The following is an 18,795-nucleotide window of genomic DNA, read 5'->3' as shown; positions in this document are numbered from 1 at the left end:
AATAGCCACCAGTCAGCTGCTTATGGTTTATAGGGCCTGTTCCAGAGAGCTATTTTGGATGGTTCCATTTCTAAACGAATGATTCAATAACACAAGTGTCTCACCCCCACCCCCAAGTTAATGACCTTATAGGATAACTCTGCTTTCAAGTGTCTTCCAACTAATTAAATGCAACAGACACTTATTAGGCCCTAATTCGATAAGACCCAGCTCGTCACACCAGGGATAACAGGGCAAAAGGAGAGCCAGTCGGCCTGATGGAAACTTATACTGAGGGAGGATATAACATTTATACAGATAAGTACGGAATACTTTGAGGAGGGAACTAGCACTCAAAGAATATAATAATAGCTGACATTTGCATCTCCTGCCAAAGAGCGCTATAGTTCCAAAGATCCCAGTACAGAGGCTCTAAATTTAGAGCATGACCAACACAAGAACAGGTTCAAATGCATTCTAATTCGATAGGTACTTATGTTTCTAGCTGCCCCAATGCATGTGATTTTTTTTTAAATGCACTATGGGGGGCGGGCAGCTAGTTGGTATAGTGGATACAGCACCAGTCCTAAAGTCAGGAGGACTCGAGTTCAAATCTGATCTCAGACACTTAACCCGTCCTGGCTATGTGGCCCCAGGCAAGTCACTTAACCCCAATTGCCTCAGCAAAAATAAAAAATAAAAAAAAACACTATGCTAGAGACAGCTCTCCTGATCCCTGACACAACCATAGGATGTGGGGTATGTTCAAGAGGGGAGGGGTCCCAGAACTTATCTTGCCCAAGTACCTTGTTTTAAAGTTAAGATTACTCAGTGCCAGAGGTGGCACTTGCCCAGTCACACAGTTAGCTAGAGGCAGGGAACAGGACTAGAACCAGGATTTTCTGACTCCTAGATCAATCAGGCTCCTAAATCTTAATACTTTCTAGCATCATTACTCCCACGAGCCTTTCTTCAATCTCTGTCTTACGGTTCTATGTCTAAGTTATAATATTTCCAGGGCTTTCACACAGAAAACCCAATATTCAGGCTGTCCCCAATAACAGGATATTTCTTATCCACAAGAGTTCCTCCAATGGGCCCTACGTAACAGCTTCATACAGGTTTCAAATACACCACAAACACAATTTTCTTTGAGTCATAATCTCCTGTCCTCCTAATCCGAGAATCAGTCATCTTTCAAATGTGCACCGTTGGTGACACAGGGCACTGGGTAAGAGTGTGTGGATGACTCAATTCAATCCACCCCCAATTGGAGCAAAAACCCATTGTGCATATACTACTGAAACTGGTCCAACAGCATCATCTTTTTAGACAAAGGATAAGACGTGGACCAGTGTTAGCATCTACAATACAGCCGTTTTACGTGTCACATAGAAGTATGTTTAGAAAGTCATCATCTCAAGACTAATAGTCATATTAGAAATCATGCTGAATAATTATATTAAAATCTACAGGCATTTATTAATACATATTATGGGACAGGCACTGGGGATGGGAATAGGATGGTACTAAACCTATGATTTCATCAGGATAGAAACTTCCCGCCACAGGTGGAGATCTGATAGACGAACGCAATTGTTATGTAATTGCTGGTTTTGGAAGGTTGCCAGTGGGCACTGAGATGGCTAAGTGACCTGTCCAGGGCCATATAAGTACCTTATGCTAGAAGATCTTAAACTTAGATTTCCCTGCTTCTAAGGAGCATTCTATTTTGCCTTACTCTACAGACACTGGGAATACAAAGACAAAATGGGACCATCCCTGTTCTCAAGAAGCTTACATTTTAACCAGAGGGCCAGCATATACATTATATATATAAACTAAATGCAAGATGATCTGGAAGAAAAGGAGTAAGTATTAGTGGCTAGGAATATCAGGTTTTGCATTTAGAAACTGAATGACTCAACTATACATATATAATTTTTAGACCAAAGAAGTAAATTCAATTTAGAGTTTGGAGAACTGCTCTGGAAATTTTAAGGTATATGAATTTTTTTTTTTAATTTGTGTCATCTGAAGGAAAAATATGTCACCGTCTGAGGGATGCTATATTTGGTGTCGGCTTCGGGGGTAGTTGATGTGTGGGAGGGAAAGGTTCTCCTTTTTAAATTTCTTTACCCAGTTTGACCTTTATTAGTCGCTTTAGACAGGAAGCGTGACCCAGTGGGTAAAACACAGGATTGGGAGTCAGGAGTTCTAGACTATTTTTTAATAAGTCTATATTTAGACTTCATCTTTAACTCAAATGTAGAATTGTATGGAAGAGAAGAATGATTATTGGACTAGGAGCCAAGAGACCAAAAACCAAGCTCCATCTCTGCTGTTCACTTGCTGAGTCACATTTTGATCTCACTTCCTCATCTGTGAAATGTTAGTGGTAGCCTCAGTCTTATAGCATTAGGACTGTCTTTCATATTCCAGTATATTTATTTTTCTGGAGGCAATCAGGGTTAAGTGACTTGCCCAGGATCACACAGCTAATAAGTGTCTGAATTTGAACTCAATCCTCCTGACTCCAGAGTGGATGTTTGATCTACTGGAGTACTTAGCTGCTCCCCCCCTATATATTTTTGCATATGAAAATGTTTTTACATATAAAAATTAGAGCACATACTAATGTTTCCTCTTCCCCATTATAGGGATAGAGTTCTATATTTTTTTAAAATCAAATATATGAATTTATTTATGTAATAATTATATACATATAAATATATTTGTAGACTTATGTATTTTATGTGCATGTCTATACATATATACATAATACATATATGTACTTATATGTGTATGCCATGTAATATATGTATATCAGTCCTTGAGTCTATGAGGTCCCTTCTTGCTCCTACTCTAGTCCTTAATGTAGGAATGTCTGGACAATGAAAAATGTCTTTTTTTTTTTTTTTTTTTTTGCTGAGACAATTGGAGTTAAGTGACTTGGCCAGGGTCACACAGCCAGGAAGTGTTAAGTGTCTGAGACCAGATTTGAACTCAGGTCCTCCTCACTTCAGGACTGGTGCTCTATCCACTGAGCCACTTAGCTACCCCTGCCAAATGTCTTTATGAAGTAAAACCCAAGTACCCTAACATATTATATAAAGTTGCCAAATCTGAAAAAGCTGGATGTGATTCCTGCTTCAAACACTGGCTCTTAGTCTAGGCAATCTTACCAACATGTATTTATTAAATGAAGGAATGAATGAGAAAGCTTTTATTATGCTCTTACTCCATAGCAGGCAGTGGGAATACAAAAGCAAGCAGGTAAGTCAGTTCCTGTCTTCAAGGCACTTCCATTCTGGGGGGTGGAGTTAGGGGAAGGCTGCTCTTAAGAGGGAGGTAGAAATGGCAACACAGCAGGGAGTGGAGATGGAGACCTGTTTCAAGGTAAGCTCAACTAGCAAAGCTTAAAGTCCCAGAGGCAGAGAAAAGGCACACAGTCCAGAACAAATATCTTAACTTACATGTACCTAAGGCAACCATCTAACTCTTATTCACTGTCACAGATAACTTGAGATCTGTATTGATGAAGGGAATTTCCACACAGGAATTCAATGAAATCCTTTTTCTGGAGCCCTAAGTGCAATAAATAATGGTTCAAAGATTCAGTACTAAAAAAAAAAGAAGTTAAAAGAATGAAAGCTGATCTAAACCCAGTCTTGACATGGGACTTTAATGACATCAGTGCTATATAAGGACAAACTACCGAGAAAATGGGAGGTAGAATGGGAAGTAAAGACAGCGTCAACAAAACCCAGCTCTGTTTAGAGGTAGGTGATCAGTCTAGAGACTGGCAAGTGCTATGACCCCTTGGCATCAGAAGGGGGGAAAATGCACTCCAATTTGATAAAAACATCAGCCAGATTCTTCTGTTCTCTTTACACCTTTGTTCACCAGACTTAAAAATCAGCTCCAACTTGAGAGGGTCTTAGGGACCACACACACACACACACACACACACACACACACACTGTACTCCATTTCTTGGGCTTCAAAGACTTATTGCTTCTAGGAATTATGTGAACCTCTCTCAAAGGAATGAAAGCCCCCGGAGGCCAGGGAGTGTTTCAATAAAGCAATTCCATGTTCAGTACACAGCTTTTGTCGGATCTGTTTTCTAGAGTATTATGTTCAGCTTCAGGCATCTCATTTCAGAAAAGATGCTGTTGAGCTAGAAGATGCCCAATGGAGGGTAAATGAAGTGGTAGAAGGCCTTAAATTAGTGTCAGTCCATCAGAGAAAAGAGGGAAAGTGGAAAAGTGATGAAGCTTGTGTTGAGACAAACTTCCCCATGGTTAGAGCTACACCCCAATGAAATGTTTAAATGTTTACTGTGTATGCTAAGCACCGGGGAGATAAAGAAAAACAAAATGAGTAAGAAAATAAAACCAAACACAGAAAAGAAATTTTCTAAGATTTCATCATTTACAGTTGGCCCAAGCAGCTCTGAGGGCTTCAAGCAAGGGACAGAGAGCTCCCTTTCACATACGGAAGACTGAGGGCTTTTTTCTGGAACTGAGCTAGACTAGATGATCTATAAGTCTCTTCCAATAAAAATGCTGTGGTTCGGGTCTTTTCTTCTGGCACATAGTAGACTATACTCTATTTTAATGCAAGCTTTTTTCCTTGGGCTCAGATCAATCCATAAATAATTAACATTTATTATATATCTACTATGTACCGGGTACTGGGAATAAAATAGAGGCAAAAGATAGTCCCTGTCCTCAAGGAGCTTACAATCTAATGTGCTAACTTTAAAAGCCAGACCAGAGACTGTTTCTTTTTCTCTCTCCTATTAATCATGAAAAGCTAGTTCCATTAGAGAGGGCAAATGGGAGAAGTGGGAAAGGAGGGAAGGAGATGACTAAGGGCTCCAATGTAAAGAGATATTCGAGAAAGAAAATAGAGAAATGAGACACATTCTGAGGCAGCAGAAGCTTCAGAACTGAATGCTAAATTTGGGGTTGTATCAGCAGCTAAGAGATAATGGTAAAAAGAGGGACAAGGGCAAAAGTTAGTAGGATCTGAATTCAAATCTGATCTCAGACATTTACTGGCTTTCGAAGCCTGAGCAAGGAGAGTCGGCCTTGGTTACTTCAACTGTAAAATGGTAATATACCTATTGTAGTAAGAATCAAACATTGTAAAGCATACTGCTGAACACAAAGTAGGTGTTTGTTTCCTTCCTTCCTATCATTTTGTACTCTAGTTCTTAACCTATTGAAAAGCAATTGGATCAACTGTAAATAGAGAAATCTTATTTTGTTTTTGTTGTTGTTGTTTTGATATTTCTTTATAGTTTGTCTTTCTTTATGTCCCCAGTGTTTAGCACAACGTCTGAAATACAGAGAATGCTTAAATGCTTGTTCATTTGACTTACTACTGGGGGAGGGGGCAAGCATTTATTAGACATCTACTATATGTTAGGCACTATGCTAAATATTTTACACATATTCTGTCATTTGAACTATTGGAAAGAGCTCTTAATATTTCTTAATATTTCTTTTCTCTCATCTTTCTCAAAAAAATAATGGTGGCGTATAATGGCGTATACATGCCCACATATCAAATGTTTTAAATTACTGGTAAAAAAAAAACAAATATTATTTTAAACTACATGTGTTTCCCCAAAGTGGGCAGCTATTGCATTTAATATATTCACAGCATTCTCGACTCTCCTCTTCAATGCACACACATTTAAAATTTAATCAAACACTCCTATAATTAACTTGTATTATAAATGCCTTACACAGAGGAGGGGCCCCTTCTGGGCCACAACTTCCTCATCCAGAATATGAAAATTTGGCCTGGATGGTCCTGACAGTTCCCTTGGGCTCTGAGGTTAATGGCTTGGGTTCTGATGCTTGTTACCAGTCTAATCGTGGGCAAGCCACTTACCTACCACCTCTCTAGATCTGTTTCCACATCTGTTTTTTTTTTTTTAAAAAAAAGAGGGGGGGGGGAGCTGACTCAGTGATTCTGAGGTCTCTTTCATCTTATGACAATTTCACATGATGGAAAAGTCTCTCCTGGTTTTTTTGGGTCTAATCAGAAAAATACTGTTTCTCTGATGATGTTTTCTAGTTCTCAAAAAACAGGCCATTCTGAAGCCATTACTACCATGCAATTGGAGGAAGAAGCTTAGTAACTTTGATTTCTCCCAAGATACATTTTTTTACACTGAGGTCCTGTTTCTGACTGTAAGCACATGTGACCTGTTCTAAATAAAGGATATTTTCCACTTCTTGCACAATTGGAGCAGATACCAACATCAGCCTGAGCAAACTGCATTGTAACTCAAAGGGAATTATAAAAAAAAACCACTCAACACAGTCCATAAATAACTAATCTGAAGGGGGGAGAGGGGTCAGAGAAAAAGGTACCTCTGATAAAAGAAAGCGCCTAGTCACACTCAGAGAAATCATTTAATCAAGTATTTTTAATATAATCAAACTATCAAATCAATTTACATAATGAAAATGAGAACTTGAGGGGCTACAACACGGCAGATGTTTTAATTATTTCAATTCTGCTTCAGATGGATGACATCACTCTTCTTTTTTAAAAGAACACTTTTTCTCATCGTGAGCTAGAACAGTCCAATTGGTGCTCAGCTTCTTAACCTTGCTGGTGCCATGGACCCCAAAGACAACTGAATGAGGCCTACTGTTAATGTCTAAAATAAAATACACTGGAATACAAAGAAAGACAATTATGTTGAAATAGATATATTAAAAAAAAAAAATTACGTGCAATGGAACCTCCAGGTTAGATTAGGAAAAAAAAAATTCTGCACTCTAATGGATTGAACATCAAATCCAGAGTCAGGAAAACATGAGTTCAAATCCAGCCTCAAATACTTACTCACTATATGACCTTGGGTAAGTCATCTAAATTTACTCTATCTCGGTTTACTCATTTGTAAATTGCTAATAATAAAAATAGAATTGTTGGATAATACATGACAATAATTAGAAAGCATTTAGCATAGTGCCTGGCATACAATAAGCCTATATAATTGTTAGCTGTTATTATCATCAGTAGGTAAACCCAAAGAAAAGTCTATGAGTCTGTAAAGTGACAAATAATAAGAAATACAGAATTTTAGGGGGCAGCAAGGTGATATAGTGGATAGAGCACCAGCCCTGAAGTCAGGAAGACTGGAGTTCAAGTATACCCTCAGACACTTAACACTTCCTAGCTGTGTGGCCCTGGGCAAGTCACTTAAGCCCAATTGCCTCAACAAGGGAAAAAAAAAATACAGAATTTTAGAAGTGAAAGAAAATACTTATCACCTATTCTGAGCCCCTCATTTTATAGATAAGAAAACTGAGAAGAGATAGTTGTTGAATGAACTTAAATCAAAAAATACAATTAGTCAGAAAGCATTTATTAATCTTCCTTAATACAAAGACAAAAACTAAATAGCTCTATAATCAAGTTTACATTCCAAATAGAAAGATAAGATATCCATATATTATAATAACTAAAAATAGCACCTGAGATTTTAAAACATGTTATGAATATTATCTCATCTGATTCTCAAATCAGGTTTTATTAACATCTCTATCTTATAGATGAGAAAACTGGGGCAGACAGAGGTTGTGACTTGAACAGGGTCACAGATAGTATGTCTGAGGCCAGACTGGAATTCTTCCTGACTCCAGGCCCAGAACTCCATCTAGGGTGCCACTATCTGAATCCAGAGCCAGCCACCTGCCTGGGCCATTCCTCTCATAGACCCACAATGAGAATTTGTTGCTCCAGTCAGACAGCAAACATTGAACAAAGAAATGATGCTGGGGCAGCCAAAGGAGCAGGTTTGCTGGAAAAATCATACCAGAGGTGTAACCACCAGAGGGAGGAAGTACCACATCTGGCAACTTCTTATTTTAAAGATTTATTTTTGCTAACAAGGTGCTTTGCTAGGTTGTTTCTATGCTACTGAAAGGACTGCAAGAGCCATTAGCACCCTGAAGCAAAGTCCTAGTCAACCTCTCCTACTTCCATCTCCATCCCTTCATTTTTCAATCACGGAAACTTTCAGACAAGGAATTATAGTGATTTGCCCAAGTTAACACAGGTTCCAAATTCAGGACCCTATTGTTGAACGAAATAAATGCCTAAATAAAGGTGACTTTGCAAATGAAACAAATTGAGTTCTTCCTAATCTCTGGTGAACGCTAAACTAAATGAACGAGCACATGAATTTAATAAAAGAAAAATTTACAAGGTCAAGAAATGGAACAATTGTGAAAAATTGATTCTTAAAAGTATATTAATTTATAGTATATTAAAAAGTATATTCTTAAAAGTATATTAACAGAGCCCACTGAGTGCTTCACATCTGAAAAATTAGCATCAGAAATATAGATTATCCAAAAGAACTAAGAAAGAGAAGAGGAATGATATAGCATTTACATATGCTGTTTTAAGCCCAAACATATAGACAGTGGGACTTGGTGGCTAAGAGCTCATTCACCAGTTCCCGATTTATTTCCCTGACTCTGCAGATGTGCGAATTCTGGGCTACTCTTGATATTCAGCACTTTTAGTCTGCTGCCATTCAGAATTCATTCTCAGGGACACACAAATGTTTAAACCATCTCTTTGGATGCGTCAAAGTAGAAAACAATTCTTTTCTTTATAAGGCTTTTTTTTTGTTTCCTTTTGCTCAAAATCAGTAACTTGGCATGTTTAATGTGACCAAATGGATTTTGCATTAATCTAACCCAACAACTTAACGCTCCTAAATACACAGAGGACTGGGTAGGAATAAGAACTTATCTTTTTTTAAAATATATATATTTGGGGGCTTAAGTTTAGGTAAAATACAAGTAAACATTTTTCAAAGCACAGGATTTTTAGAGAGATTGCAACTATCTATTCATTGACTATGGACTAGCAAAGATAATTCTTGATGTTATTTCTAATTTCTAATAATTCTAAGTGTTACCAAAAATAGAAAATAAGCTGATACATCATAGAATACTTGGAAGAAAGTTCTGATGAAATGCACACTTTGAGCATGATTAGAGGCACAGAATTACATAAATAGGTTCAGAATCATAATTTCTGATGTCCAGAATAAATTTAATTGAATGTGGGAAGTCAGACATTCTGATCAAATGCCATTGGGACCTCAGAGGAAATAGCAAAACCTCAGAGTAGAGAAACAAGGATTTGGAAAGTAGAAGACCACAGCAATAGGACCCTTAGCAACAGTCTGAAAAAAGATGAAGGAATAGAGATGGTCACACCAGGATAGCCAGTATGTCAGAGAACCTCACTGGAAAAAAGTTATGTTCCCAGGAAGCAGGCATTTCTCAACAACCTGGAAAAGTTCTGCTTGTCCAGAACAAGCTATAGCTTCAAGAAAGATTAAAAGGTTAAAGCAATCTAAGTTCTTCTCTGTCTCCTGACCTGCCCAATCAAGTCTGACAAAAAAGAGAAAGAGAGAAGAAAGAAGAGAGAGAGAGAGAGAGAGAGAGAGAGAGAGAGAGAGAGAGAAGGAGAAGATGAGGGAGAAGAGGGGGGAAAAGGAAAGGGAGAGAGGGAGAAAAGAGACAAAGAGAGAAAAGAAGGAAAAAATAAAGAAAGAAGGAGGGAGAAAAAGAAAGAAAAAGAAAGGAAGGAAAGAAAGAATCCTAGGAAAGAGCAGGATCAAAAAAGGGGAGGGGAAAAACAAATGAGGCCCTGATAAAATAACACAACAGACCATAGATGACAATGTATTACAAAAATGTGGAAGACTCATAGAACATTTTTGACAACTTGATGTACTTATTCACAGATTTTATTTTGCTAGCTGGTTTCCAAAAACATGTGTCTGCTCCAGAAACAAGTTTTGTGACAACTTTTAAAAAAATTAATCCCTCTACAATTCTGCCCTGTACTTCCTCTTAACTCCAATGTGTGATTCTATTTGCCAGGCCTCCTCACATCCCCCAAAGATTCACTTGATTCTTTACCTGCAGTGGTAGGTGCAGAGATAGATGCTCCATAAATATTAGTTGACTGGTTATGTGATTAAATTAAATGATGGTAGCAACGAACTTTCAGAAATAAGTTTCTGAAAAAGCATGAACCCCAGACCTATTGAATACATCTCTGTAGAACATGTGAGTTACTTGAGGAAAAGGACAATCATCAATTTTTGAAATCCTCAATGCTCTTCAATAAGTCTGTCTCGAATGGAATTGTCAGTTTCTCCCCTTACTCTTTCAGACCCATGTAATCTCTTTGCCCTCATCAGAAATAAGAGCTCAGTTAACAAACTTGATCAAGATTCCACATATGCACAGAATCCCCATACAAAGTGTTTATTCTCTCTAGGCCATGTTTCATCACAGTAAAGAAAGCAAGTGGCCCTGGACCTATATATATGTCACTGATCTCTTCAGCCAAGGCTAGATAACAGCCCTGGATGACAATATTCAACAATACTCTTTACACAACATCAGCCTGACTCCCCACCCCCACAGGCAAACACACACATTTAAGCTCACCCCAATGCTGGGCTGATGAGCCTAACTAACCTCAGATGACATTTCTTCCCAATCTCCTTTTTTAAGCATTTATAAACAGACTGATTCAGCAGCACTGCTTGCTGGGTGTGCTACTCACTGATTTCTCCTCTACAGTTTGGATTCAGAAGCTTGCTAAATCCATCAGGAAAATAAATTCAGTACCCAGTAGAACATGCCCCAACCCTCTTTCTCTTCCAAATAACACAATCACCAGAAGGTGGCAGGGGTTACACAATATCCCTGCTTGGATCTAAATCTCACTACTGATTGCTCCTTCCTCTGCCTCTCACTACTGTGGAGCTCCACACCGGACCCTTCTACCAGTGAGTGGGGGGAGGAGGAGGGCAGGGAAAGGGTGCAGCAAGGAGAGAAGTGAAAATGCAGGAGCTAAGAGATTTCCAGTAAAGCACCTTATCTTATCTCGAAATTGAGAGCAGTCGCAACCATCCCAGCCTTCTCGGTCCATCCTCCCACTTGGTCAACACTGGGTCTTGGGGGGGAGGGGGTTGTCGGAGCGGAACTAGCAAATCAAAGGCAAAGGTGCCTGATTCAAAAGGATGGACATCCAGTCAGTCCAGGAAGCTGGTGGAAAGGAGTTTAGAGAAGGCGGCAGCAAGGTGGGGCAGGGAGGGTGTCTTTCCATTCAATGAGAGAGTAAACTATCGCTTCAAACCCCGATTCTCCCGCTTTCTGCAAATCCCAAATTTCCTGCTGAGAGTGAAATAAGAGACGCAACAAAATACGAACGAAGCTTCAGAGCTGACTCCCACCTTTAAAGACATCATTTTTCCCACACGTTGGTTTGAATGGGAGGACCTAACCCTATGGGGACGGGGGATAAGGGGAGGGAGAGAGGCTAAGAAGCAACCTCCAACAGCCCCCAGCCCCAACCGGGGCATCCTCAGGATAACCTTACCTGGGAGGGGGGCAAGAGGAGAGCCCGAGCACAACTCACCTGCAGGCTGCCAGGGGCGGGTTTTCCCAGAGGGGCAGGACTCCAGAGGGCTGACAGGCGAGGAGCTGGTGGCCGCCCCTTTGCCACCGCTCCTTCCCGCTCAGGCCCCAGACTGGGTTCGGTTCGGGTAGAAAACTCTCGGGTGCTTCCATCACTCCCTCCCCCAGACTTTGGGGTCCGTGGCCCCGCTTACACTCCTAAGTGCTCTGGCATGGGCGGGGGCTCCAGACCAGACGTCAGTTGACTTGCAGATCCGAGCCTCTGAAAACTCTTTTCTCGGTTTCACCTACGATGCCAACCCTCCCGGTTGCCAGCGTCGGGGTCTCCCGGCCGAAGGGGGCGTCCCAATGTCCACGGTCCTCACTAGGGGACCAGGAGGAGGAGAACTATCCTCTCAGGACGGTCCAGCGCAAGAGAATTCCCCAGATAGGAGCTCTCTCCGCGAGCCAGCGAGGGGGTGGGGCAAGTGTACCCCAGATGTAAACTCTGACTACGAAGCGGGGGATGGGCGATGGGGGTTTGACGCACCCCAGTTATGCATCCGCTCTGCAGAAGGGAGACAACATAGTCCAGCGACTTATCCTCCCCACAGGAAAGCAGACAGTAAGGTACCCCAGATATGCGTTCTCTCTAGAGGAAAGGGGGACCACACAAGCCAGACTGAATCCTCCCTGCAAGAAAGAAACATATCTCCCCACCACCACCCCGAGATTCATGCTTTCTCCAACAAAGTAAGTTATCCATCCTCTCTAAAGAAAAAGCGAAGACAATCTACTCCAGAAATTCACCCTCCTTTAGGAAAGGGGGAGCAAGACATCCCAAATATACATCCTCCCTTCAGGAAAGTAGGGGACAAGGTACCCCAGAGAAGTATCCTCCTTTCAGAAAAGTCGGGAAAACATGCTTCCCTGCAAAAGTGGAAGGAGAGCATCGCCCGGACACACATGGAGAATTGGGGGGACGTCTCCTATAAAAGTCCTCAAGATGTGCGTTCTCTATACGGGATGGCCCACAGGACAGCAACGTCCCTCACAGGTGTATTTTTTCTTCTGAGGTGGACGTCTCCTATAAAAGCGTTTTCCCAATTAGGGGCCCCCAAATTGGCCGCGTAGCCAATCTGCGCTTCGGACAGTGTCAGGGAGTTTGCTTTTTTTTTCCCTCCGCCTTGGGGCAAGGGCACAGGGTCCTTCGCGAGGGGACTAACTGTCCTTGTCTTGGGGACGCGGCCCTAGCACTCCAGGGGAGAGGGGTACCTCCCCCCCAGCTGGGAAGGAAAGGTGTCCTCCTCTCTCCTCCCTCTCTCCCGGCAGCTGTCACTCACCTGCATTTCAGAGGCTGACTCTTCAGCTCGTAATAGGTCTTGGGCTCCTCGTGAAACTCCTCCCCGACTTCGAAATCCGGCACGATCCCCGACTCGGACTGCATGGCTCCTGGCCGCGCGGCGCCCGGCTGGAGCGGAGCGCACGCACGAGCCGAGGCGCAGCAGCGGCCGCAGCGGCAGCGGCAACGGAGGAGCCCGGGGGCGCGGCGGGGAGGGGTTAGGGACGGCGCCCGGCGCCCCCTCGCAGTGCCAGCCACAGCCCACTCCCTCCCCCCCTGTCCTCCCCTGCTATCCTCGGGCTCGCTTAGTTTACACACTCTCACCCGGAGCGGGTGGGTGGTGTGTGAGCTCCCTGGGAGCTGTAGTTCCACCCGGGGCCCCGCTATCCCCGCCAGCCCGGAAAGTGGCTACCCCGAAGACTACAAGTCCCAGCAGGACGAGCGGCCCCGAGGCAACGTAGTGGACACCAGCGTGTGCAACTCTTGTTTAGACTCTTTGTCAATGTCAGGGGCTCCCTCCTCCCCCCTTCCCCTTCCCTGTCCCTTTCCTTCTCTCTCCCCCCCACTTCTGTCTATTGCTTCAAGATTCGAAACTTGAGTGTTTAATATCAATGCGAGTTGCCGTCAGCCCACTTGCCGTCACCCTTGGGGGTTCGGATATTTGGGTTGGCAATGCAGATCCCTTTTTTTTTCCTTAAGTGAGGATGGAGGCACTGGCTCTTTAAAAAGTGGGAGTATTGAGCCCAACCTTAAAAATCAAAGAGCTTCCTCCAAGCCAACCCGGGTAAGCTCGACAGCCGCTAAATATCTAGCTGTCCCAATTCAGGACAGGAACGAAAAAAGACAAGGAGAAAACAACCTTCAGCAATTTCGGGGTGAAGATATTTTGTCGAACTAGCTGCGAAATCCCTCCCCCTACTGTTTTGTTTTGCTTTTCTAATTTTTGTTTTGTTTTGTCTTACAGCAAGCTGCTGTTTGCCTTTTTTCTCCAATTACTCTGATTGCAAACCGGCTCTCAAACGTACCTCAACTTTTAAGGGAAACTTTCGTTCCTGCTTAAGAACGGAGTTGTTTAACAGAATGCTGGCGCCTTCTTTTAATTTTTGAGTTGGCAGCTGTTTCTGGCCTCCAGTGAGGCTTGTGGAAAAGAAGAGAGATTCTGTGGAAAGGGAACTAGATTTGGAGTCGGAGGGGGAGGAGGAGGGGCGGAGCTGGGAGGGGGGGGCGGAGAATGAATTTTAATACCTGCTCTACCCTTTATTACCTGAGTGACCTTGACCAAGTTATTTTCTTCCCCTGGGCCTCTGCTAAAAATGAGGGGGTTGGACTAAATGACCTTCCATTGGAATGTCTCTTCCAGTTCGAAATCCATGATCTTGTGTGATGAGTAGAGTGTAAAACCAGATTTGTTCATCCCTGCTCCTCGCTGCTCTGGGACTGGGCAGATACCCAGAATGGCAGATCTCCCAATTCTAGTTTATCTCCTGCACCAGACTTCTCTGGCTGGGGTCGGTTTCACTAAGACTGGGTTCTTTCTTTCAATCAAGAAGTTACTTAAAGCATCATCTCCAAATAATCTACCTAGAGATTCTATCTCTTTCAGAGTCTGAATCTGCAGAGATTTCATATCCTTTGTTTGTTTCCCAGATCTGGAAGCTGGCAAATTGGGGATTGAGGGTGGGATGGGGAAGCTGGGGAAGGGCACAAGCGTTTATTAATCTTGAATTACTTGCCAGGCCCTGTGCTAATCGATTTAGAAATATTCTCATTTGATCTTCACAACAACCTTGGGAAGTAGGTACTATTACTATCCCCCTTCTACAATTGAGGAAACTGAGGCAAATGGAATTTAAGTGGCTTGCCCGAGATTATAAGGCTGGGCCAGGAAATATTTTAAAATGGATTTAAAATCAAGTTTTCCTTACTTCAGGTCCAGCCCTATGCCACTAAACTAGAAACTGGGTATTTTGCAGAGGGCAACATATTGTTTTAGGATTATAAACTTGAAGCTGGAAGGCATTTTAGACACTATTCCAATCTCCTCATTTTACAGATTAGGAAACTGAGATCCTGAGCCATAAAGTGACTTCAATCAATCAAATACTCTCTCGGTGGTTTAAAAAAAGCTAGAAACAGTCCCTGCCCTCAGGGATTTCATTGTCTGCCGAGGTGGATGAAATGCAAACAACTAAGTATTAACAAGATATAAACAGAATAAATAGGAGATAAACTAAAAAGAATAGGCCCTAGAATTTAGAGGGAATGGGGAGAGATTTTCTGTGGAAGAAGGGATTTTAATTTGGATTTGAAGGAAGCCCAAGGTCATACAGTAAGCCAGTAAGCAAAACTAGCTGCTTCAATTGCAAATCCACTGCTTTTCCCTCTGTATCTAGCTGCTTATCTCTGTTCCAGCTATTGTGCTTGCCTTCAAGAACTTTACACTCTTTGATGGATAGATAGCTCATAAAATCTTTATTGTCCTACAGTGACACTCTTCTCAGCTCCTAATTCGGTATTTACTGATGTGATCTATATTGTGGGATTTGGCAACAAATGTTGTGGCTCAAAACCTCTTCATGAGATCTTCATTATTTAGGGAAGAGATTCGTGAGATTGGGGAATGCCTTTAGCTGGCAGGCTAAATCCTAAAAGGGACTTATCACCCTGTAGAGAAGTGGGGTTAGGAAACAGTGGAATTAGGAGAGAGACTTCATGGCATGGGGAAAGGGAACCACCAGGATAAGTGTTGAGGCGTGCTGACCCAAAGGAAAGCAGCAGCCATGGAATGACTATACGTAGATTATATAGGGGAAAATGTAGGCTCAGGGACATGACTGGGATTTCTGACAGGGCATGGCAAGGTGAGATGGTCAAGACTTCCACAGAGGGTGTGTCCCAGGAGCCTGACATAACTAGGATTTCAAACTGGTCAATCTCCCCAGAGGGTGAGACCATGGAGCTAAACTGATCTCTGTAGATCAGAGCCTTCTCCCTGCTTGCCTCAGGGATAAATGCTTTACTTTTTCTCTGTCAAAAACACCATTCAGGACCTCATCACTAAGCTACCCTAAATATAAAAAATGCTTAATAAAATTTTGGGTAAATTAATTAATTTAATTCATATCAAGGTCATACTCTAGGATCTGACCCAAACTTGATCCTTTCCCATAACTATGATTTTAAATTAGATTGTGTAACAAAAGGATGGAAAAAATAAGATAAGATATTTATTTGATATAAGATATTTGATATATTGAATTGATAAGAGAAGAAAAGATCTTTTCAGATTCCCAACTATTAGAATTCTCTGGTGAGAAATCCAGATGGAGGAGAAGGGAACCAGGAGGGGCAGCTGAGTTCTGAAACTCTAGAACCCCTAATAAAGCCATTTAAATCAGAAAGTCATTAACATTTCTTGCGTGGGGTCATACCCAATTTTGGCTCAAAATGAGGCCTTCAAAGAAACTAAAGATAATGGCTTTCTTCCAAGTCAGTCAAGGAAATTGCTTGAGGTTCAGACTTAAATCTTGAAATTGTCTCCATAATGAGCCTCTACTCTTTCAGGTAGGTTCTAACTAGGGAATGACTCACTGTTGACCATTGATAAAAAGTTAAAAACTTCACCAGTGGCAGTTGAATCCCCTCCTCACCCCTAATTCACCAATGGATGAGATATAACTTCAAAAGCAAGGCATAACATTAATAATAAATGATTTTGTTATAAAATATTGTGGATTTGAATCTGCAAAAGCATCCTATATTGAAGGTTGCCTATTTCATTTCCTAAGGAAAGTGAAGACCAGGATGACATAATTGATTTCTACCATAAGATTAAAAATTTGGAGCTGAAAGTGACCTCAGAGAGCCCTCAATTTACAGATAAAGATCATCCAGCAGCATTTAGTCAATAGTATGTACGATCAGGATATCAAACATGCAACCCCTGGGCCTCATGCAGGACTGCAATATTCCCACAAAAGCTGCCAGAACCAAATTAAAATGTAATTGGGAAATATTAAGCAAATAAAAATACAATAAAACAAAAATAATTTTAATATGTGGTTTTCTAATTCAAAATGCACCCATAAGGATCCTTATGTATTATTTAGTGGCCCCCATTTCTATGTGTGTTTGACACCACAGATGTAGAAGATATTGTACCATGTATTATGGATATAATCATGCGTAAAATATAGCATCTGCCCTCTTGGGGCATATAATCTTGTTGGGAAAATAAGACGAATACCTTTAAAGATAAATAATATGAGAAAGCATATGTTGTTGTTTTTAATGGAGCACCTAGAGAATCACCCTCTCTATATGGAATCCCTCTTCCAACTGTACTCTCCATTGGAGATCTTTCTTTGAGCTAAATAGAAAGAGAACATGCTGGATTGTATTTGGGGATTGTGCAGTACTCCTTCAATAATTGTTAACCCTGCTACAAAAGCCCATTTAAAACACACACATACACACACACACACACACACACACACACACACAAATGTTCATATGCAAAAACCAAAAATACAGTAGTAAATCTTGGAATAAAAGTCTCTCCAGAGAATTATAGTTACAGATGATTCAGAGAGCACTGGAGGGAAGCATGAAAGTTGAAGAAAGTCAAATAGTATATTTCCAACAATGATCTACCTGTAAGAAGTAGCATAAGGATATATATATCATCTTATACTATAATCAATTCTGATAGATGTGGCTCTTCTCAACAATGAGATGATTCAGGCCAGTTCCCATGATCTTGTGATGATGAGAGCCATCTACACCGAAAGAGTGGACTGTGGGAATTGAGAGTGGATCAGAACATAGCATTTTCACTCTCTTGTTGTTTGCTTGTATTCTTTCTCATTTTTTTCCTTTTGGTCTGATTTTTCTTGTGCAGCAAGATAATTGTATAAATATGTATACATATATTGAATTTATATATATATATATTTACTTTATTGTTTAACTTTATTGGATTATTTTCCATTTAGGGGAAGGGGTTGGGGGAGAGGGGTTGGAACATGAAGTTTTGCAAGGGTCAATGTTGAAAAATTGTCCTTGCATATGTTTTGAAAATAAAAAACTTCAATAAAAAATAATAATTTTTTTTAAAAGAATATATATCATTCAGGAAATAAATGATCAGGAAAAGGTGAAAAAGTCATATAGTAGAAATGGAGGGGTCAAAGGTTGGCAGCCTGAGCTCTATATTTATTGTCTTAGAATGTGAGCATCCCAGAAGATGAGATAGCATGGGTATGATGGGTGAGCTAAATTATGTTTACAACAGTTCATTCTGATCTGCTTGGTCTGTGGTACTATAGTCCTTCCCCCAAATGTATATGAGGATAAATGTTTGATGTTCAGGCATTTCAGAGAGGGATTAGATAGATAAGAGTGTCTATTTGAGGAATGATGAGCAGATTTATTTTGGCTAGAATGAAGGCTTCATGTAGGGGAGAAGAAAAAAGTAAGAAGAAAGAAAGATATGTAAGGATCAAACTTGGTTTTAATGAGATGCTTTATTTTGTTTTCTTTTCAATGATTTTGCATCATAAACATTTAAAAAAAAAAAAAGTAACCAGCTATTACTAAGTGCCTCCTATAAGCCAGGCAGTATGTGCTGGATATACAACTACAAAGCTGAAACAGTCCCTGCCCTCAAGTAGTATATCACTTTACAAGGGAGACAATCAACAAAATAAAAATGAAGAATAAAATTCCAAACACAACTATAAATACCACAATCATATTTTGATAAAATAAAAATAAACTTCAATAAAATAATTACTTATTTGCTCTATGTCCTTTTCTAATATTCTTTTCCATTTTTGTAGAGTATGTGCTCCTTGAGGGTAGGAGTTGTTGGTTTCAATGTTGTCCCAGTCCTGAAAGCTAGCAAAGTACCTTGAACATAGTCCATGTATGATAAACATTTATGGAACTGGATTTGTGCTACTTTCTTTAAAAATATTGTTTCATTTTGTTTTTACATTA

The 18,795-nt window shown here is 40.8% G+C and overlaps 1 protein-coding gene across 6 annotated transcripts in view; it reads right to left on the bottom strand.

Moving 5' to 3' along the window:
• Window positions 1-13,127, bottom strand: part of MITF (melanocyte inducing transcription factor) — a 264,094-nt gene extending 250,967 nt beyond the window's left edge. For 3 of the 6 annotated variants that reach the window (XM_023498108.2, XM_003762364.4, XM_031953900.1), the window contains exon 1: window positions 12,797-13,126. In XM_023498108.2, coding sequence (XP_023353876.1) covers window positions 12,797-12,900 — 104 coding nt within the window. In that variant the 5' untranslated portion in view covers window positions 12,901-13,126. Of the gene's footprint in view, window positions 1-11,475; window positions 12,427-12,796 lie in introns of those variants that run through there. The other 3 variants (XM_031953883.1, XM_031953888.1, XM_031953908.1) reach the window with 2 other exon arrangements.
• Window positions 13,128-18,795: the final 5,668 nt, after the last annotated feature.

The sequence above is a fragment of the Sarcophilus harrisii genome, chromosome 1 (genome assembly GCF_902635505.1).
Source record: "Sarcophilus harrisii chromosome 1, mSarHar1.11, whole genome shotgun sequence".
Taxonomy (NCBI): domain Eukaryota; kingdom Metazoa; phylum Chordata; class Mammalia; order Dasyuromorphia; family Dasyuridae; genus Sarcophilus; species Sarcophilus harrisii.
Note: the sequence above shows the minus strand (reverse complement) of the source record. Positions and strands in the feature narration are given on the sequence as shown.